The sequence below is a fragment of the Protopterus annectens genome, chromosome 7.part1 (genome assembly GCF_019279795.1).
Source record: "Protopterus annectens isolate FY-2018-M chromosome 7.part1, PAN1.0, whole genome shotgun sequence".
Lineage (NCBI taxonomy): Eukaryota > Metazoa > Chordata > Ceratodontiformes > Protopteridae > Protopterus > Protopterus annectens.
In genome coordinates this window covers 220,112,634-220,135,917 of record NC_056740.1, presented here as the reverse complement: position 1 = coordinate 220,135,917, position 23,284 = coordinate 220,112,634, and the positions used below count along the sequence as shown (strand labels likewise).

Here is a 23,284-nt window from a genome sequence, read left to right as displayed (position 1 = left end):
AACTTTCCTTTGTTTGCACATCTTATAATACTTTTCGTTACACCACAACCCTACCCTTTCTAAACCGATCCAACTTATATTTGCATTAAAAACTGTACAATAGTTATACAATAAAGTTCCTTTTATCCAAATGTGTAACTTTAATGATTATACAACAAGGAACAACTCCACATCTCTTCCTATAGTTTATACTAATAACGAGTTAAATCAAATGACTAATGTTATAGATTTTTTCCATGTTACTTAATTTAATTTTCACTTTTATACTTTCCTGTACTGAAATTGATAACATGTATAAATCATTAGTTATTTGTATTACAGACTGCTCCGGATCTTAGCTAGTCTCAATCATACATTAAAGTTTTGATATTAACATTACTTTTTTCCCGTAAGAAGCATTAAATAACTTTACTATGATGAGGGAGATAAGCAAGTTAATAGGAAAGTAGTGATGGAACAGTAATTTGGCTGTGCTAATTATAAGTAGATACAGTAGTTTAAGAGGTATAATAAAGTGAGATAAAAATAAATAAAAAGATAACGTACATTTATCAATGTAATTTAATATATACTACATTTTTGATTGATTCACTTAAGTGTTAGTATGAATTACCCAGAACACCAGTCACTTCACCTGAGAGAGAGATTTTCAGTTCCATATTGCATACTATTTCATGGAGCTTTTCTCCCAGGGCCTCCACTGAAAATAGGCACTGTAACCAGTTGGACTTCTCAGGTAAGCAAAAGCAAACAAGTTAATAAAATAAATAAATATTCCTTCGACTTCTATTGTATTGGCATAAACAGGACAGTCAGCTTTACGAAAGCTGGCACAAAGTAAGAAAACATTCACAGTTAGAGCCATGGCATGGCTATGACAAAATGTTTTCTTGCTACAAAGACACAAGTCAGTGATGCAGAGTTTCACTTAACTCCCATGTAACCAGAGCTTCTGAGATTCTCAGAGATGCCAGCTAACCTAAAAGACTTCTGTAGCTTCACTTTTGTGGTCACTTGATTTTAATTCTTGACACTGAGTGCTGTTACTTGAGTGGTTTAACATATCGAAACCTGTACATCACTCCTGTTTTATTTTCTGACAAATAAGCTTCATTTTTGCTCATGACAAGCTGTTTGATCATGCAGACCATGCACAAAGTACAGTTGTGTACACTTACCATAAATGTAGATGTTCAAGTGTATTCACTGTTGCAATCATTACATTTGGGTAATCTGCTGGCAGGTCGGCCTGAATAACAAAGTCTTGGTCCCTGCGTTGGTTGCTGTCTCCTCTTCCATGACGTCAGGTCATCAGGGGTATAAAACATGCAGCCGACGCCATTTTATTCAGTTTTTCTTGCCCCAGATGTCAGGTGCACCCCAAATGGGGAGCAAAAAAAAAAAAAAAAAAAATATATATATATATATATATATATATATATAAATAAACAGAAATATAGATAAATGCACTTTTAGCAACATAAACTTTACCTTCATCTAAAAGCAAATACACCACAAAGGCTTTAGTGTATAGTGAAGGAAAGAAAAAGGTATAGAAAGGGGAATGGCGGGTGGGTAACACGGACTGCAACAGTGAATACACTTGAACATCTACATTTATAGTAAGTGTACACAACTGTACTATGTTCTTAGTGTTTCACTGTGGCAGTCATTACATTTGGGTAGAATCCCAAAGCTATGGATGGGAGGATGGAACTAAACAGCATTAGGAGCAGCTATAAGGCCCTGCAGAACTGCAGTGGCAAAGCCTGCCCTGGATTTGGCGAAGAGAGGCAAATGATAATGCTTTGTGAAGGTATGCACAGAGCTCCAAGTAACAGCTTCTAGAATGTCTTTGGTTGGAACCCCTCTGAGAAAAGCTGCTGAAGTAGAGGCAGCCCTGGTGGAATGTGATCTGATCCCCTTGGGCACAGGTTTACCATGGTGCAAGTAGCAGAAATGAATGCAGTGGCTTATCCACTTAGAAATAATCTGCTTTGATATAGCCTTCCCCTCTGATCCTGCAGCAAATGCTACCAGTAGTTGCTTAGACTTTCTTAGAGATTTGGCCCTGTTTAAGTAGAATCTTAGTTGTCTGTGCACGTCCAATGAATGCAGAATCTGCTCCCCCTTGTTCTGCGGATTTTTGTAAAATGTTGGCAGGTGAATGGTCTGGTTAAGAGCCACACTGGATACCACCTTAGGCATAAAAGAAGGATTGGTCCTGAGGGACACCCTGTCTGGGTGAAATGTAATAAAAGGCTCCACTGCCATGAGAGCCTGTAGTTCTGAAACCCTTCTTGCTGAAGTGACTGCCAAGAGAAAAGCTGTTTTCCAAGATAGAAATTTTATATGCACAGTAGCTGCTGGTTCAAAAGGAGGCAGGGTGAGTTTTTCCAGCACAAAATTGAGTTTCCATGCAGGAGCTGGTGATCCTCTGGGAGGCCTTAAATTCTTGGCCCCTCTAAGATACTGTTTAAGCTGAGGATGAGAAAAGAGGGGAGGCTCTGTGTTGTAATGAGCCGAGATGGCAGATGCATGGATTTTTATTGAAGAAAAAGATAGGCCCTTGTCAAGCATCTCAGACAAATATTGTAAAATCTGAGGAATATTGGGCTTTGCTGTGTCTGTTCCTTGTGCTTGGTTCCAAGCACAGAATCACTTCCATTTATCAGCATAAGATTTTCTAGTACTAGGCCTTCTGGCTTCGAAAATGACATCCATCACAGATTTACTGAGAGGTGTTGTTTGAATAATTAATTGATCAACCATGCTGCAAGATTCAGAGTTTGGAGCTGAGTGTGCAGAATTTGATTGTTCTGCTGAGACAGTAGATGAGGTATTTGAGGCAAGTACCACGGAGGAAGTTGAGACATATTCCCTAGAAGTGGGTACCAGTGCTGGCGAGGCCAGTCCGGAGCAACTAGGATAATTTTTGTTTTTTCCTGCCTGAGTTTTAGTAAGACCTTGGAGAGTAGAGTCAGAGGGGGAAAGGCATAGACTGATAGGGCATCCACTTTCCATGCTTTTTTGTGATGAGTTCTTGTGCAGAATTTGTCCAACTGATAATTTTAGGGAGAGGCAAATAGATCTATATCTGGGCTCCCCCCATTTCTGTGTTAACATGCTGAAGATTTTTGGATCCAGTTTCCATTTGTGCGGGTCCATAGGATTTCTGCTTAGGTCGTCTGCCAGAGTATTTTGTTTTCCTGGCAGGAATTGAAATTGAAGATGTATTTGGTAAGTCAAGGCTGTGTTCCACAAGGCCATGGCTAGTCTGCAAAGGGGGTAGGAATGTGTACCGCGCTGCTTGGTTATGTACCACAGAACTGGGGTGTTGGCCATCTTTATCAGTAGTTGTCCTGGATGAAGTAAGTCCTTGAAGGCTGTCAGAGCATTCTGAACAGCTACCATCTATTTCTGGTTGATATGCAGATGCATTTGGTTTGGGCTCCATTTGCCCTGAATGCATCTCCCCACCAGGTGGGCCCCCCAAGCATACTCTGATGCGTCTGTAGTTAGGGTTTGGGTGGCAGGGGGTAGAGTGAATGACTGTCCCTTGTTTTGGTGACATGTCTCTGCCCACCAAAGAAACTCCTGTTGTAGGCAGGGAATGAGAGGAATCATTGTTTCCAGACTGTGACAATGTTGACTCCATAAACTTTTTAGGTACCATTGAAGTTTCCTCGTATGCAGTCTCACGTATGGAATTAGTAGAATGCAGGATGCCATGAACCCCAAAGCCTGCAGAATTTGTCTTGCAGATAACTGGGCTTTTGTTGCCATTTGTTTGAAGTATGTTGTCAGTTGCCTTTGTTTGTCTGGCGTAAGGTAAGCCATCTGGGCAGTTGTATTTAAGCTTGCTCCCAGGAATGTAATTATTTGAGAGGGTACCAGTTGTGATTTCTTTTAGTTTATGGTGTACCCTAGCCATGCTAGAAGCCTTTTTACAAACGCCAGATGTTGAAGAAGAATGTCCTTGTCCTCTGCTTGAATGAGACAATCGCCCAGATAAGGATACATTTGAATGCTTCTTTGTCTGCAGAATGCAATTACTGGTGCCAGGCACTTTGTAAAGACCCTGGGCACAGTAGATAAGCCAAAGGGCAGTGCAGAGAACTGGTAATGCAAAAAACCTGCTTTGCAGTGGAGGTATCTTCTGCATGATTCCCTTATTGGGATATGCAGGTATGCCTCTTTTAAGTCTAGAGTTACTAACCAGGCATTCCTGCCTAGCATAGGCAGTAGCTGTTGTAAAGTCAGCATTTTGAATTTTGGAATGTCCAGGAACATGTTCAGAATCAATAAGTCCAGTATTGGACGCCATCAATTGTCTTTTCTGGGTACCAGGAAAAGTCTTGAATAAAAACCTTGTCCTTTTTCCTTTTCTGGTACCGGTTGAATAGCCCCCATATCCATGAGGGATATGACTTGTTTCTGGGCCTCTGCCCACTGGTTTTGTGGCAGATCTGGCCATCCGTTTGGAATTGGCAAAATATGGAAATGAAATTTGTATCACTGGGATACTATGTTTAATACCCACTTGTCCTGGGTAATTAACTGCCAATTTTGAGCATGAAGAGCTAGTTTTCCCCCCAAGGGGGCTGCCAAAAGGTAAGTGCTTGGTGATGGTAGAGGTAAGTCATTGCTTACTGTAGGGTTGTGCTTTGTTTCCTCCAGTTTTGGAGGTGGAGGCACCCCACTGCTTTGACCTGTAAGAACCCTGTGACTGGTATCTGGAGCCTTTTGAGCGCCTGGATTTGCCTTGAGTGGCTCTGTTGGACACAGGAAAGGACCAGTTTTTAGTAGGCCAGTGTCTACTGAACCTGGGTGGCTGCACTTGCAAGAAATCTTTTACAGTTTGCATAGATTTAGCTTTGTCTTCCATTTTCTTTAAAACCTCTTCTGCCTTATTACCAAACAGAGTATCATGCTGCAAAGGGGCATCCAACAATTTAGCTTTAACATGATCAGACAGATTTTGCTCCTTGAGCCAGGCATGCCTTCTAATCACAGATCCAGTAACGGCGGCCCTACAAGAGGCCTATAAGGAATGAAATCCACATTGCAAAGTATGCTTTCCAACCTGTTCTGCTGAATGCAATAATTCTTGTAACTCTTTATTTTCCACAAATATCAACATAATTTTCTGTTTTAGTAAGCCTACATAACATGCTGTTGATATTTAAGCATATGAAAGTGGCAGTTTAAGGCCCTGACTGCCAAGGTTGCAGACGTATAAACCTTCTTTCCCCATCTATCCAGCGCCCTGGAATCTCTGTCAGAGGAGGTAGGATTTTTGGCTTTAGAGGCCTTTACGCCCTTGGGACCCTGAGAAATAGTCTCAGGATCAGCAGCAGGATTTTTGAATAGAAATTTGTGGGAGTCAGGGACTCTGTAATATCTGTCTGGCTTACTCGGAGACAGGGAATCAGGAGCCATGCTTGATTCCAAAAATACATCATCAACAATGTCTAATACAGGAGGTATTGCCAAAGGCCTATGCTGAGGAAGGAGGAGGAAATCCCTAAGCCTCTTTTTTGATTCAGGGAAGTCCTGACTCTCCCAGTGAAAATGTTCCCTTAAAGGAACAGGAAGAGATGCAGATGGGATGGATTCCTCTGCATCAGAATCCTCATAGGGTGGAATAGAAAATTCCTGATCAGAAGAGGAATCAGAAGAAATGGAAACCTGATCTCAAGATTGATAATCAGTGTCTTGCCTAGGCCTCTTAGCAGGGGGTGGGGGTTGGGAACCCGATCAAGGTAATTAAATCCTCAGCCATTTTGATCATCTGTTTTTTAGACATAGGGGCCTGAGCACGTGGCTCATGTATCGGTTTTTTAGACATAGATGTTTTTGATCTTGTTTTTGAGGCTGGCATCGGTTTAATATAAAAATGTTGAGGCCTGAAAACACCCTCAAAAGCCAGTGCCTGCTCAGCAGCTCCAGACCCATCCAAGGGAGAGACATCCGCGGGTTCAATACTTTGAGAATCTCGTGGCCTACCGGACTCCGAATGGGTCTTGGTAGAGGCCTGCAACTCAAAAGTAATGTGTATCAGGGGCTGCGAAAGCGCCTCACTGAGTACCAGTGAGCCGGTGACTGGCTTAGGAGAAGCTTCGTCATCGGATTTGGACCTCAACGGTCTGTCTCTGTCTTTTTCTTTGCATTTTTTGTGAACTCCGGTAGTTGGATTGCTAACTGACGACATTTCAGGATAATTAAATCTTGAACCAAAATATTTAGAAGCAAAAATATACCGATGCTTAAAATTGCGTTGGTTAAATCTAGCACAAAACCAGCAGCAAGGCATGTTGTGATCTGGGCCTAGGCAAGGAACACAGTACAAATGAAAATCCTTATGAGGTATTTGCTTCCCACAAGTAATGCAATTATTAACTTTTACTGACATCGGTAAGGAGCAAGAAAAAGTTTCCCCAATGGGGTACTTAGCTTTAGTTTGAAGACTTCGGTTCTGAAACTCGAATGCGAAAATTTCAGCAGTCGGATGACTGGCAATTGTGAACTGCTTCTGCTTTGGGCACCGCGCGGCAAGAAAGACTGAATAAAATGGCATCAGCTGCATGTTTTATACCCCTGACGTCATGGAAGAGGAGACAGCAATTTATGCAGGACCCAAGACTTTGTTATTCAGGCTGACTGAGGGCAACCTGCCAGCAGATTACCCAAATGTAATGACTGCAACAGTGAAACACGAAGAACATCCACATAGTCCTTATATACCAAAACACGAGCACGCCAGTACGATACCCAACCATCCATATGTAACATACATAAACCAGTGTGAATCTGGGCTTTTAAGGAAATAGAAATATGCATAAACTTTTATAAACAATTTGATTATAATGACAAATTACAATCCCATCTTCCTGCCAAGAAACAAAGAAATGAATCAAATTAATAAATAACTTTTTCACGTTTATTGTTTCACATATCACAGTAATCATATGAAGTAGCATATGCTATCATGGAGTCAAAACAGAAAGTATATGCAAAGAATGCTACTGTTATCCAAATAAGTCAGTCATCAGTAATAACTTAATTATTGAGTCATATAAAGCAACAAATTAGGAAGGAGAAAAATGCATTCCCTTAGAAATACTGTCACTTTTATTGAACTAGTCATGGGTCATGGCAGGGCTTTAAGGGAATGACCTGTAAATGAGCTTTGTCCTCCAGTCAGAGGTTTGACTGTCTGTTTGTATCTGCCTGTGTGGCTGTCAGTATGCCACTTATCCAAAAGCACTTTTACTTAGTAATTGGGTCCTACCCTATTAAAATAAAACCTGCATGCACTATTAAATGTAGGTTAAGGACTTACTATAACAATAAATCTAGATGACCTAGCCCATCCTCTTGGGATATTCTTAGGAGTTAACTGCAGGCTGAACTCAGCATAGCATACAACAACACACCTCATTCCTCCTTTCTCTACGGATCAGAAAAGTGTGTTGATCAACAGTGAAGTACAATCTGGCAATACTAGACAGGAATATAAATTTTCATCAACCCTCTTATAGGCATCAGCTCAACTGGTGGAGGGAAGGAGGGTGATTATGTTGAAAAGGACGGACTTGGATCATCTACAGCTATTATTACATTAACTATGTAACTTTTGTACCTAGAATGACCCAGTCCATCCTGTTCAATACCTTAGGACAGAGTCCCCATTTTGCTCCCCATGGGCTAGAACATGAAAGTATTCCACACAGCACAGCGACCCTGAAGAAGAAACCACACCTGAGATCATATCCAGCTGGTAATATCTTGTGAAGGTGTGCAAAGATGCCCAGTTCGCAGCCACATAAATTTCATCTAATGATGAATTTCTCAAAATACTTAAAGTTAGCTACTGCGCTTGCTGAATGTGTGGTAAGAATGCATGTCAGAGGTTCATAACAAAACTGTATGCACATTGAAAGCCATCTAGACAAGCTGTTTTTAGAAATTTTGGAGCCCAATCTGTCAACAGCACAGGATACAAATAACTGTAGATCGTTATGAACAGACCTTGATCTGTCAAAAGCAAATCTTAGATGTCCATGTATAAAAACAAAAACTATTGAATAAAACTGAAATTTGTTTCTACTGAGTTTTGCTTGTGGTCTCAGTGTAATGCTATCATTTTTGATAGTTCACCTTTTATTGTTACTTTGTTTCTTTGCCTACATACATCTAAATATCTCATCTGCTGGAATCACTGGGGAACAAAACAGGAAGATTAACAGCACAATCCAAGTTTAATTCAAAGGCTACATAGGGCTAAAGGTAGGCTATGTCAGCAAGACCATTCTATTTTTGAGGAACTGTAACAGAAAAATAACAGAGTCCGTTGTTCAATATTTGTCATAGGTACTCCAGAATGGCTGTTATTTGAGATGAAAACAGATCCAGCCCTTTGGAACTAGCCCAAACCATGAAATTTGTCCACTTGTTCTTGTGCACTTTTTTGGAACTGGGTTTCGGGACAAAGACAAGGATTTGTATTATACTAGGCATGTATGCAGCATTCCTAGCCATAAAGAGAAGTACAGAAACAAAGTGGTTAAATAAAGGGAGTGAAGGTCAAGGTGATGCTTGTCAGACAGGTGAGTGAGCAGGGTTCTGAAGGGCCTCAAGCCTGCTGGCTTCTCCAGAAAATAAGGCCATAAAAGGGGGAAACCATTCTTAATGAGGCTAAAATGGTCTACGAGATCAACACTAGACATGCTGATCTTTGCTTTCTGAAGGAACACAAATAAAGCAGAAAATGAGAAAAAGCAGATCCTGGGGACCATTTATGGACTATACCACCAATGGGCAACTGTCCCAGGGGTATTTGGGAGTAGCAGCTGCTGCATTTGGTGTTGGCTGGCGATGCAAAAATCCCTCACCAGTGATGGAAGCTCTTCCACACTACTGACATGCTTAGAGACCACCAGTGTGACATCACCAAATAATGGCCGAGCCTGTCCACATGTTAAATGACTTAGCCTAGAATAAGGAAGGCTATCAAAAATAAGTTTGTTAACTTAACCCATTCCCATATGTTCATGCCCTTGCAACAGTGAGGGTACGAGTGTGTTCCAGCCTGTTAATTTAAATACCATATCACAGCCATGTGTTGTCCATGTGGATGATGATCATACAATGAGGGAGGTAGTATTGAGAGGCCTATATGGAAAACAATACCACTCTCATCTCCAAACCTCTGAAGTGCAAACTAGCCTATAACTGTGATCAGACACTGGACTGCCTTTCCTTGACAATGACCCAGCCCCACCCCAGGGCTGAGGCATTTGTGCTGTCACAATGGGACTAGGAAGGTGGAAAAAAATTGCCCACAGTAAGACTAGAGGTATGTAACCACCAACAAAGATGTGTCTTGCATAATACTGAAATGTTCACGTAGTGAGTAAAAGGGGTCAGAAATTTGATAATCACCATTAATGAGTAAAAGGGGTCAGAGATTTGATAATCACCATTAATGTCTACTGCAAGTTTTTCATGTGGTATCCGAAATAAGGTACTAGAAAAATCATGTTTGTCATGCAGTCTATGGTTTGAGAGACATGTTGGTCTGCTGAAGAAGTTCTGACAACTTTTAGGCTTGGGGGGGTGGGGCAGGGGTCACTAGAGGTAAACTGACCTTGCACAACAAAGTACACAATAGGCAAACAATAAAAGTGATGGCCTAAGATGACCCACCTGTGACTTTACAGTGTTTATTGCAATGCCTAAGAATTGGAACAGGTGTATAGGAGACTCCTGTGTTGCAGCTACACAGTTTAGAATCAGTGCAGCTAGAAAGCAGACATCCAGGTAATAGAATGTCTTTGTACTCTGCAGCCTCTTGTGTGCTGCAACTAAAGCAATCGATTTACTGAACATACTGGATACTGAGGTAAGACCAAAACAGCACAGGCATAAATTAGCAATGACTGCTTCTCAATAAGAAATGTAAGAACCCCCTGAATTTCTCTGCAATCTTTATATGCAAGTAACCATCCTGGGGGCACCAAATAGTACATCCAGCCTTCTTTTGACAAGCAAGGAAGAATTATTTGCAGTGAGACAATCTAGAAAGTACAGTTTTGTACCTACCATAAATGTAGATGTTCGAGTGTAGACACTGCTGCAGTCATTACACTTGGGTTATCCTGCCATCAGACAGTTCCCCAGTCGACCTGAGTTCCAAAGTCTTGGTCCGGCATTGGTTGCTGTCACTTCTTCCCTGACATCAGTGCGCCAGGGGGATATAAGATGCAGCCAACGCCATTTTCTTCAGTTTTTCTTGCCCCAGATGTCAGGTGACCCCAAATTGGTAGGCCTTGCAAATTGCTAGTGAAATATATATAAAAGAAAAGCAAACAACCATTTTTAATTACCAGCAAATACTCCCTTTTAGGAAATAAGGGTAGAAGAGCTAGGTATGTACCAGAAAGTAAGAGGGGAAGGAGGGAGGGTAACCTGGACTGCAGCAGCGTCTACACTCGAACATCTACATTTATGGTAGGTACAAAACTGTACTATGTTCATCGTGTGACACTGCTGCAGTCATTACACTTGGGTGGAATCCCAAAGCTGAGGTAGGGAGGATGGATCTATAAGGCATTAGGGGTGGCTATAAGGCTCTGCAGTACAGCAGTGGCAAAGCCAGCTCTGGATTTGGAATATAAAGGCAAATGGTAATGTTTGGTGAAGGTATGGACAGAACTTCATGTTGCTGCTTCTAAAATATCCTTGGTAGGCAGTTGAAGTGGCTGTTGCCCTGGTGGATTGAGATCTAATGCTGCTAGGTACAGGTTTCCCATGGTGGGTATAGCAAAAACGTACACAGTGAGCTATCCATTTTGAAATAGTCTGTTTTGAAATGGCTTTTCCCTGTGCTCCTGCAGCGTATGCTACCAATAATTGCTCAGATTTCCTGAAAGCTTTGGTTTTGTCCAAGTAGAAGCATAACTTTCAGTGAATGTCCAAGGAATGTAGTAGTCTCTCTCCTTTGTTTTGTGGTTTTGGATAAAAAGTTGGCAAGTGAATAGTTTGGTTTAGAGCCACACTTGATACCACCTTTGGCATAAACGTAGGGTTAGTTCTTAAGGACACCCTGTCCTGGTGGAAGATGAGAAAAGGTTCCACTGCCATTAGTGCCTGTAATTCTGAAACTCTTCTTGCTGATGTTATTGCCAGTAGCAGAGCAGTCTTCCAAGAGATGTATTTTAAATCTGTTGTGTTAGCTGGCTCAAAAGGAGGTAAAGTTAATTTTTCCAAAATAAAGCTGAGGTCTCAAGTTGGTATAGGTGCTCCACGTGGCGGTCTCATGTTTTTAGCCCCTCTGAGGTACTGTTTGAGTAAAGGATTTGAAAGAATTGGTGGATCCATGTTGTAATAAGCAGAAATGGCTGAGGCATGAATCTTGATGGATGAGAAAGAGAGGTCCTTGTCCAGCATCTCAGTTAAGTATTGAAGTATCTGAGGAATGTTTGGTACAAGAGCGTCAAGGCTGTGTGCTCGTTTCCAGGCACAGAATCTCTTCCATTTATCCGAGTAGGCTTTCCTGGTGCTAGGCCTCCTGGCCTCCAGAATGACATCCATAACAGCTTTGGAGAGAGACAATGCTTGGTTGGTTAAGGAATTTTCCATGCAGCTAGATTTAAGGTCTTTAGCTGGCTGTGAAGTATCTGATTGTTGTGTTGTGTCAACAGCTGTGGGATTTGATGCAAAATCCAGGGTGGTTCTTGTGCTAAGTTCTTTAAGATTGGGTACCAGTGCTGGCGTGGCCAGTCTGGTGCAATCAGGATCATCTTTGGCTCTTCCTGCCTGGCTTTTATGAGTACCTTTGGAAGGAGAGGTAGAGGAGGGAAAGCATATACTTGTAGTTTTTTCCAGCTGAATGAGAGGGCATCCACTTTCCATGCTTGTGGATGGTAGCTTCTTGTGCAGAATTTCTGTATTTGGCAGTTCATTGGGATTGCAAACAGATCTATGTCTGGTTTCCCCCATTTTTGTGCTATCATTCTGAATATTTGTGGACTCAATTGCCATTCGTGAGGATCCATGATGTTTCTGCTTAGGTCGTCTGCCAGTGCGTTTTTTTCTCCTGGCAGGAATTGTGCCTGCAGATAAACTTGGTAGTTTAAAGCTGTGTTCCACAAGTTCTTGGCACATCTGCAGATGGGGTAGGAGTGTGTGCCCCCTTGATTGTTTATGTACCACATAACTGTGGTGTTGTCTGTCTTTACTAGTAGTTGTCCTGGATGTAGCAGGTCCTTGAAAGATATAATTGCATTTTGTACAGCTAGCATCTCTTTTTCATTGATGTGGAGAGGTCTTTGTTCTGTGGGCCACTCGCCCTGAATACATTTTCCTGCCATGTGTGTTCCCCAGGCGTAATCCGATGCATCTGTTGTCAGTGTCTGCCTGGCTGTGGATTGAGTAAAAGGCTGTCCCTTGTTGAGGTGACAAGCTTGAGCCCACCATTGAAACTCCTGTTGTAGGCAAGGAATTAGTGGTATAACTGTTATCAATTTTTGACAGTGTTGAGACCATACACTCTTTAGGTAACATTGTAGTTTCCTCATATGCAGTCTGGCATATGGAATTAGTAGTATGCAAGATACCATGTAGCCCAAGGCCTGCAGAATTTTTCTTGCAGGGAGTTGGGTCTTTGTTGCCATTAAATGAAAATACTGAGTCAGTTGCCCTTGCTTGTCTGGCGTGAGATAAGCCATCTGGGCCGTTGTGTTTAAGCTGGCACCCAGGAATATTATCTGTTGTGAGGGCACTAGTTTTGATTTCTTTTCGTTTACTGTGTACCCTAGGTTTTACGTACGCCAGATGCTTTAGAAGAATGTCCTTGCTCTCTGCTTGGATTAGGCAGTCGTCCAGGTATGGGTAAATCTTTTGCCTAAAAAATGCAATTACTGGTGCCAGGCACTTCGTGAAGACCCTGGGCGCAGTAGATAAGCCAAAGGGCAGTGCAGAGAATTGATAGTGCATTGAACCTGCTAGAAATCTGAGGTATCTTCTGCAGTTTTGTCTGATAGGGACATGCAGGTATGCCTCTTCGAGGTCCAAAGTCACAAGCCAAGCTTTCTTGCCCAGCATAGGAAGAAGCTGCTGTAGTGTCAACACTTTGAATTTTGGAATGTCCAGGTAACTGTTCAGAGAAGAAAAGTCCAGAATGGGTCTCCAGGCTTTGTCCTTTCTGGGAACCAGAAAGAGTCTCGAGTAAAATCCTTGTCCTTGCTCTTGTGGTGGTACCTTTTGAATAGCTCTCATGTCCATGAGTGCTGTAATTTGTTTTTGAGCCTCTGCCCATTGATTTGGTGGCAGATTTGGCATTCCTTTTAATCTTGGATGTGTGTGGAAGTGGAACCTGTAACCTTGAGAAATTATGTTGAGAACCCATTTGTCTTTGGTGATGCAAAGCCAATTGTGATAGAAAAGAGACAGTTTTCCTCCTAAGGGGGCTGCCAAGAGAGAGCTGTTTGGCAGCTGTAGTGGGAAGTCATTGAGATTGTTTTTTATATGGCTGAGGTCTGTCTTCCCCTTCTTTCTGGCCTGGTGCACCCCATTGTCAAGGTCTGTAAGGGCCTTGTGTCTGATCTCTACCTCTTGGACGTCTATATCTGCCCCTTTGAGGTCTGTCTGTGACTGGAAAGGACCAATTTTTTGTTGGCCAATTTCTGCTGAAACGAGGGGGTTGAACCTGTAAGAAATCTTTAACCGTTTGCATAGATTTTGCCTTATCTTCCATCTTTTTTAATACCTCCTCTGCCTTAACTCCAAACAACACATCCCGTTGCAAAGGTGCATCCAGTAATTTGGCCTTCACATGTTCTGGTAACGTATGTTCTTTTAACCAAGCATGCCTTCTAATGACACAGCCTGTAACTGCTGCTCTACAGGAGGCCTCTAAGGAATCAAAACCACATTGCAAAGTATGTTTTCCCACTTGTTCAGCTGCATGCAATAAATCCTGCATTTCTTTCAAATTAGGAGGATCTGAATCTGGAAGCATCTTTTGTTTCAACTGAGACATTAAAAATTGCTGATATTTTAACATGTGAAACTGGCAAATTTAAGGCTCTCATGGCTAAAGTTGCAGATGTATAAACTTTCTTGCCCCATCTGTCTAATGCTCTAGAGTCTCTGTCAGAGGGGACTGGGTTTTTTGCTGATGAGGCCTTAATCCCTTTGGGTCCCTGAGAAATAGTTTCAGGGTCAGCAACAGGGCTTTTGTATAGAAATTTGTGAGAGTCAGGGACTCTGTAATATTTATCTGGCTTAACTGGGGCTGGTGGGTAAGGAGTCAGGGTTTAAGCTGGATTCAGTGTATACATCATCCACAATATCTAACACTGGCGGGATAGCAAGGGGTCTGTGTTGAGGCAATAAAAGGAAGTCTCTGAGCCTTTTCTTGGATTCTGAATAATCTTGGCCTTCCCAGTGGAAATGCTCCCTCATGGTATGTAAGGTCTCCCCAAAGCATACCTCCCAACTGTCCCGAATTATTCGGTTTTTACCGAATTTTGGGGTCCAAAGGAAGGGGTGCCACGATTCCCAATTGGCACCCCTTCATTTCTGATTTATTTGCCTTATTTTTTTATTATTTTTAATTTTCGCGCTGTCGTAGCTGACGTCATCACGTGCACAATGACGTCAGCACTACCAGCCAGTCGGAATTGAGCTCCTTGAGCTCGCGTCATCATTTCCGGCTGGCTGCAAGCTGTTGCTGTATTTGAAAAGCTTGCTGCCAATCGCATTCAAATAGAAACACTTAGCTGCCGCCTGCCTGTCATTGGACTGTCACTGGTCTGGGACTTATTATCGGAGGGCCGAGACGAGAAAGAAAGTTGCTGTTCGTGCTGGGAGCCTGGGACTATCTGAGAAGATAATTATGCTGCTTTACTGTATGATTTGCTGTTGCCTGCCCACTGCCTGTTTGTGTTACTTGGACTTGGAAGGAAGTAGGGAACATAACAGCGACGATGGCGGCATAATTTAAACTTTGCAGTCAGCCCACGTGTCCCATCCTCCAGGTAAGAAAACAACTCTCTGAACTGTTTGTATTATGGCAAGAACTTTGTGGTTTGTTTATTTTAAGTGCTGGCAAGAAAGAACTGTGCTGTTTCCAGCAAAAAACTGTTTGCTTGTGTTTACTCGGCTGTGTTTATCTGCATTGTTCACCGCTCAATCTGCTGCTCGCAAGTGTGTTTACAAAATTCTACATTAATCAATTTGCTGCTCGCAAGTGTGTGTTTATCTGCATTAATCTGCTGCTCACAAGTGTGTGACTGTGTTTATCTACATTTCTAGCAATGATCTGTTTGCATGTGTGTCATGGATGCATTGCTTTTGTTGTATGCACGGCACGCGTACTTGCATTTCAGCAAGCTAAACGGCTTTGTATGTGTTTCTGAATGGCATTTTTTTATATGTATTTATTTTATTTGCCATTTATTAGCTGGGCAGGTGCCCTTTTTCAGCAGAGACCCGAGGAGAAAAGCTACATTTTATTTGTATGCACAGCATTTGTACTGGAATGGATGGAAATGTGAATGGTTTCCCAGCAGATTTAGGTGTGGGCGATTTTGTATGGCTTGGCTTTCCAGCATATTTAGGCATGTGTGATTTGTGTGGCTTTCCAGCAGATTTAGGTGGTTTGATTTATATGGCTTTCCAATGTGGAATTATTTAGATCACTTTTTACTTCTGCAGAAATTGTGCATAGGTACTGATACTAGTTGATTGTAGAAGTTTGAGTAGACTTTTATGATGGAAATGTTCTGTCTTGGGCAGTTTTGTCATTATTGCTTCATGCATTTTGTTTCATTGCATAAAGTCAGGAAGGTGTATCAAAGAACACATGTATGTTTCTTGTTTTGTGTGCAAGGGGCCTATGATTCAAAAACAGCCCAAAGGTAATCTTTATCCACCACTGGCCAGATGCATTTTCTTTGGATGTGGTGTGGGTTTCAATGAATATGAAGTTTTAATGCCAAGTCTATTTTCATTGAGACAGTATTGCTTTGATCTGTTAGTGTTTTGTGCATTGTGCTCCAAAATTTAAGAATAAATCCAAATAATCATTGTATAAGTAAAGCAGTATGCACACATTAGTGTTTATGGTAAATGTGGTGAAATCGCCAGGTAATGGGACATTGGAATGGCTGCAGGGGGTCAGTGGTGCCATATCTTGGTTGTCTGTTCAGTTTGCATTTGAAAATTGATACCCCACAATTCCATTGGTGTGGGTGGGGCTACGTAATTATGTATGCAAATTAGATTTTAATCGGTGTACAGGGGCTTTGTCCAGATTTTTGATGTTTCCAGGTTGAGAGGTCTGCCCCAAAGGAGTAGTCCTCAGGCAAAGAAGCTGATGGAATGGATTCCTCAGCATCAGAATCCTCCTAAGGGGGTAAGGAGTACCCTAGGTCTGAGGATGAGTCAGGGGAAATGGACACTTGGTCTGAAAATTCATAGTCTGCTTCTTGTCTGGGCCTTTTATCTGGAGGGGGTTGGGACCCTCTGATCAGGGTGATTAGGTCTTCGGCCATTTTAAGCATTTGTTTCTTAGGCATGGAAGCCTGCCCTGGAGCTTGCTGTGTCTGTTTCTTTGTTTTAATGGGAGGCTTAGACTTAACAAAGGGTTTAATTGTTAACTGTGTAGGTCTGAAAACACCCTCTGAAGCTGTGGAAAGATCAGCTACTTCGGTTCCCTCTGTAGGATTAAGCTCGGTAATTTGAATTGTAGGGGCGTCCGATGGCCCAGCCAGCTCCACGTGGGAGTCAGAGGCAGTCTGTGGTTCTATAGAAGCGGTCATCAGGGGCTGCGTAGGCACCTCGCTGAAAACCGGAGAACCGGCGACCGGTCTAGAAGAGGCCTCGTCGTCAGTCTTGGGCCTCGGATACCTGTCCTTGTCCTTGCCTTTTTTTATGAATTCCGGTCGTCTGAAGTTCCGACGGCATAGTGTAATTACATTTTCTGCCAAAATAATGTCGGGCAAAATCAAACCGGCGTTTAATAGGGCGCTTGTTAAACCTAGCACAAAACCGACAACCAGTGACGTCGTGGTCAGGGCCTAGGCATGGGATACACAGTAGGAGTGGAAATCCTTATGAGATATTTGCTTCCCACAAGAAATACAATTACTAACTTTTACTGACATCGGTCTGAGGCAAGAAAAAGTTTCCCCAATGGGGTACTTAGCTTTTTAGAAGACTTCGGTTCTGGATTTGGTATGAAAATCTCAGGAGTCGGCCGACCGGCACTTGCGAACTGCTTCTGCTTCGGGCACCGTGCAGCAAGAAAGACTGAAGAAAAAGGCGTCGGCTGCATCTTATATCCCCCTGGCGCACTGACGTCAGGGAAGAAGCGACAGCAACCGACGCCGGACCAAGACTTTGGAACTCAGGCCGACTGGGGAACCACCTGACGGCAGGATAACCCAAGTGTAATGACTGCAGCAGTGTCACATGACAAACATCCTTTGTTTACTAAAACTGTTGAGATTTAAAAATTGTCTGAGGTCCTTTGAACCTTGAACAGTATATGGCTCCTTCATGGTCTGATAGGACATTTTGGATGGCTGTTATGTGGGTGAAGTTGAGGACGTCTCTTCTTTTTGCACTCCTCTGATGGGATGATGGGATGTTTGGCAACAGAAAAGAGTGAGGCTGGAGAGGATCTGGAAGGGAATTCTGTAGATATTGGATGGGCTGTTATCCATCTGTACTGTTGATGGTCATCCATGTAGGAAGATGGAGGTAAAAGTGACACCTAAGTGTTTCCAAAAATACAACAGCTGGACAAGCCTTCAAGGATTCTGTTACTTTTATGCCGCTATAAGACAAGGAACCAGGACTACGACTGAGCAAGCATCCACTATGGAAAGCTCCATGGTCACACTGGTTCCTTCCAAACTGCAAATTTCTCTGCTGATGATGATGATGACTCCATAATTAACCTGGAATCTTCTGCATCCTGACACAGTCTAATGTGCATTTTTTCTCTCACTTTGACCCACAAAGGGCATTGCTATTAAAGACGGCATTAATGAAATGTTGCCTTGAACCTTTTGACAAAATCCATCTAGAAGCTAAATGACTGAAAATAAACTACAGAAAGATTCTCAGCCCAAAGATCCAAAAACCAGCATTGCCAAACTAAATTATTTTTGATTAGATCTTACAGCAAACAAACTTCTTTCCACTATGTAGCAAAAATCAGAGTTCACATCTACTTTACACAGGGAAACTGTATTAATAAAAACTGTACTTAAAGTTGCCAAACATGATTAAAGGGGTTATGTTTTTAAGACTAATGAATTAGTTGTTTCCATTTGTCATTGAGTGGTGTAGTATGCATCCATTACAATTTGTACAAAAAAGAGGTCTAATCTCCATATTAGTAAGCGCAAATGAAATGGAACTAAACACTGTCTTCCTCTGCACAAATAATATTTTTTTTTCTGGCATAAGAGGCCTTTAGCATGCCAATGTAACTTTTCCAAAGTGCTTTTGTGCAGGAGATAAAAGTTGCTGCTAACTATACTCGCTCCTGTTACCTCAAATACTGCTAGTTTACTAAATCTAAGAGAAATAAAATAACAAAATGTAGCCATCAGTTTTAGGCACAAAGCAAACAGAAAAATATGTTTTACTATTACTGCTTCCTTTCTGCAAACTATTTTGGTTATCATAATACTGCCTGTACTAGGAACTGTCACCTCCTTAACCCCAATATTAATTAAATTTTTATACAAGAACAAGCTAGGAAATGAAGGAGGGTGACATTCTCATCACCATCTTACAAAGAGTGTTACAGAAAATACAGTTTGAAGAAAGGAAAACTGTTGCTTACATTGAAAAAATAGACACTGGCCAGCATTACTGTAATTTTAAGGAAATGTACATTAGTTAAGGAAGTATGCTAATCGCAGAACTGCACCAAGGGGAGGGCAACAGGGCAGCTGCAGTTACCCAAGTCATAAGCAGTTACACAATCCAATCAACGCTTTAGTCTAGGTGCCGATGAGCCCCCATCGGTCTCCGTAGAAATAGAATAAAATAGTTAGTCTACAGCTATAAAGCATTTAAGTATCTGCAAACAAATGATAGTTATTTTTTCTTATCAACTTTATTTAGCAAGGCTCCTTTCTACAGCTAATAAGAGTCACTGAATGGCATATTTTTCTTTTTTGCTCTCAAATCTGAGGAGTTTTTTTCTCCCACTTTTTTTGGTCTTCAACACTGGCCCAGGGGGAGGGTAAACAGGACACCAAACAACCAAGCTACAACTAACAGTAACTCAAGTAATTTTATCTTCCATTTTATTACCAAACCCTCTTATGAAGTGATACCTATACAATGTTAGGACTGCTGCACTTATGGAGCAGGTGGGTAGAGGATGAAGAGACAATTGCACATGCTCTTTCAATACTGAGACACAGCAATCACTGAAAACTTATTAACTCATTAATACTTGTCAGTCAGGTAATGAAGTATTAAATTCCTGAATGCTAGCAAGCTTGACAGCTGCCTGACGTTCACAGTCAAAATTTCAATGTGTGAAAAATATTTTCAAATGAACACGCAATGCTAGCCAACCGGTGGTGGGAACCTTGGCTTTAGATGATTATCACTGTTGAAATGACACCTCGATGTCATGTGCAAAAATGGGAAAAGGAATTCTAGAAGGATGAATGGATGCAAAGCATATTTCTGCCAAAATCATTTTCTCACACTTAGCTGTTTAGTCACATCACTGAACACCAATACCAACATAAAGTTATACTGAAAAAAAAGCTCTGTTTGCAGTCTGCTTTTCGAGAGCTGTAGGCTTAAGTGAGCCAATACAGTCTGCATAGTACTGCAGAAGTGAAACAGAATACACCACAATCAGTGTTGTAGGTTTCTAAAAGTTAAAACTGCCAAAAATAATAGAACTGTAGTTTGAAAGGAACACAGATTTCAATACAACTACTTTGACTGTATATTATAGAAAACAAATTAAGTGTTACCTTTTAGGTCGCACTTTCATGACAGTCACTCCTGTCACCTTGTCCCCATGCAGGATTGTATGAAACACTGGAGCAGGCCCACGCCACCTTGGAAGAAGGCTTGGATGGACATTTAATATTCCACTAAAATGTCAGGGCAACAAAAACAAAACTTTGTCAGTCTGTCTTATATAAAATGTGTTAAAAGCTTATTGCACTCTGTCCTGCCACATTTTATACAACCTATGGAAGTTTTCTTCATTAAAGTATTTCTCATCATGAAAAGTCTCTAAAATGTCACTGCCCTTCACAGGCTCACTGTGGCATTTTAAATTTCATTTCAACAAGCACACCACTAAATTAAACTGCCCACATTATCACAGAGGATACAATACAGCACTGGACATGCTCAGGAAGTCAGGCATTTCTAGAGAACAATTAGCCAGAATAATCCATAAACAAGAAATACATTAGTTCTTAATCCACCAGCACAACAACAAAGTACAATTCGGAACTCATGCATCTCTTGCAGCCTAAACACAATAGGTCAATATTTCTAAATTGAGAAGATGCCACAGCAAATGGGACATACAAGACAAATAAGACACACTGGGTGAAATAAATGTAGTTTCTGTAGAGAGAAAACAGGATCAAAGGATGCTAAAATTCTTCTACATTTTATAACGGGTGTAAGCAGTGTGTCTTTAAGTGTGTGTGTATAAATATATATATACATAAATATATATTATATATATATATATATATATATATATGTATATATATATATATATATATATATATATATATATATATATATAAATATACATACATAAATATATATAAATATACATACATAAATATATATATATATATACATATATATATAGATATATATATATATATATATATATATATATATATATATACATATATATATATATATATATATATATATATATATACATATACATACATATATATATATATATATATATATATATATATACATATACATACATAAATATATATATATATATATATATATATATATATATACATACATATACATACATATATATATATATATATATATATATATATATATACATACATATACATACATATATATATATATATATATATATATATATATATACATACATATATATATATATATATATATATATATATATATATATATATACATATATATATATATATATATATATATATATATATATATATATATATATATACATATATATACATAAATATATATATATATATATATATATATATATATATATATATATATATATATATAAATATATATATATATATATATATATATATATATATATATATATATGCACCAAAAAACGCGGCAAGGACACTGCTATTCCCTAAAATCTTTATTGCACATAAACACAAGATGAGCGCTTTCGGGACTTCTCCCTTCATCAGATAAAATTACAATAAAACAACCCCTTCTTTTAAACTAGTGCATATCTAATAGGATTCAGTAAAAAGCCCGCCTATTTTGAAGGGTGGGCTTAACAGGTATCACATCACTTGAAGGCTTTGTATAGCCGAGGCGCTAGAGAAGAGTATCTACAGAGAATAAACTGCTTTGGTGAACTGGCTGTTGTCTTAATCACATCATTTAAACCTGGTGTACGATTGGCCATAAGCTCAATGATCCATCTGGATTCTGCTAATTCTGTCAAATGCTTCACATCACCCCCTCTAGTGGTAAGCCTTATGTTTACTATAGCCCTGAAAGTGAATATGTGTGTTGCATTATCCATCACATGTCTGCTCAAAGCATTATGCACATCCCCATTCCTAATGCTAGATAGGTGCTGTAATATCCTTGTCTTTAACATCTGGTTAGTTTTCCCTACATAAAAACTAGGGCAATGGCTACACTCAGCTAGATATACAATATCCGTCGTTCGACAGGTAGCCCTCCCCCCTTTTAACATAAACTGCCTATGTGTGACAGGATGCTCAAAGTTAGTCTTCTTATTAATGTGGCCACAAGCTTTGCACCTCCCACACGGGAATGTGCCTGTCGTTATTGTTGCCACTGTATTTTGACTACTTAGCCTTTCTTTGCATAACAAATCCTTCAGATTCTTGTTTCTTCTATATCTGAAGTTAGGTCTACAACCTACTATATCACTCAGCCCTTCATCACTAGTCAGAATGTTCCAGTTATTCTGTACAACATTACAGATATCACCTATGTTGCTACTGTAGGTAAACATTAACTGGGGACTCCTTACAACTGTGGGTCTTTTATTTTTGTCTATATGGGCTGGAGTGCGTCTAAGCCAAGGTTTATATTTGCTTTCCCTAAAGCCTTTGCTGGTGTTTATCAGCTTATCCACTTTATCTTCCCGATAACCCCTCTGTTGTAAACAGCCCTTAAGTGTAGCTAGTTCTTTGTCATAATCACCATTATCCAAACATAACCTGGAGATCCTACTCGCCTGCCCCTGTACAATGTTCGAATATGTATAACGTGGATGCATGCTATCATATGACAGTATCGTGTTCTTCCAACATTCTTTCTTGTATAGTTTTGATGTGAAACCATCTACACTCTGTGCTAAGTTTACATCCAAAAAATCTATAGAATCAAAGGAGGCTTTTAAAGTGAACCTAAAGAATGTTGTGGCCGAATGTAAAAAGCTCACAAATTTCTGTAACATGTTCAAATTTCCATTCCATAATATAAAGACGTCATCCACAAAATGCACATACATCTTTATATCCCTTCCATGCATCATTACTCAATATGTGTTTTTTCTCCCATTGGGCAAGGACTAGATTAGCATAAGTGTTGGCACAAGGGGTGCCCATGGCTACCCCCTGTGCCTGTCTATATATAGACTCTGCTCCTATGAAAATATTGTTCTCCAATACCAATAGCAGAAGTTCCTTTATTAGGCTAATCTTGACCTCAGTAACTCCTAGGTCGTTCAAAAGGGTACTTAACATATCCACTACATATTCATTGTTAATGACTGTGAATAAGTTGTTTATATCTAGGGTGGCCATCAATAACTTATCCTTCTTATCCATATAATCTACCCTACCCATCTTCATCAAGAAGTCACCTGTGTCCAACAAAATATTCTCAATCCCTTCAACATAGGGTTTTAATTGATGTTCCAACCATATAGAGATATTCTCAGTCACCCACCCCCTCCCTGAAACTATGGGTCTCAGGGTGGGTTAACTAAAGGGGAACAAAAGTTATGAATCTC

The 23,284-nt window shown here is 40.4% G+C and overlaps 1 protein-coding gene across 5 annotated transcripts in view; it reads right to left on the bottom strand.

Annotated features, from left to right (window-relative positions):
* MTFMT (mitochondrial methionyl-tRNA formyltransferase) overlaps nt 1-23,284 on the bottom strand; it is a 585,047-nt gene that overhangs the window by 326,763 nt on the left and 235,000 nt on the right. For all 5 annotated transcript variants that reach the window (XM_044078670.1, XM_044078669.1, XM_044078671.1 and 2 more), the window contains exon 3: nt 20,031-20,153. In XM_044078670.1, coding sequence (XP_043934605.1) covers nt 20,031-20,153 — 123 coding nt within the window. The remainder of the gene's footprint in view (nt 1-20,030; nt 20,154-23,284) is intronic.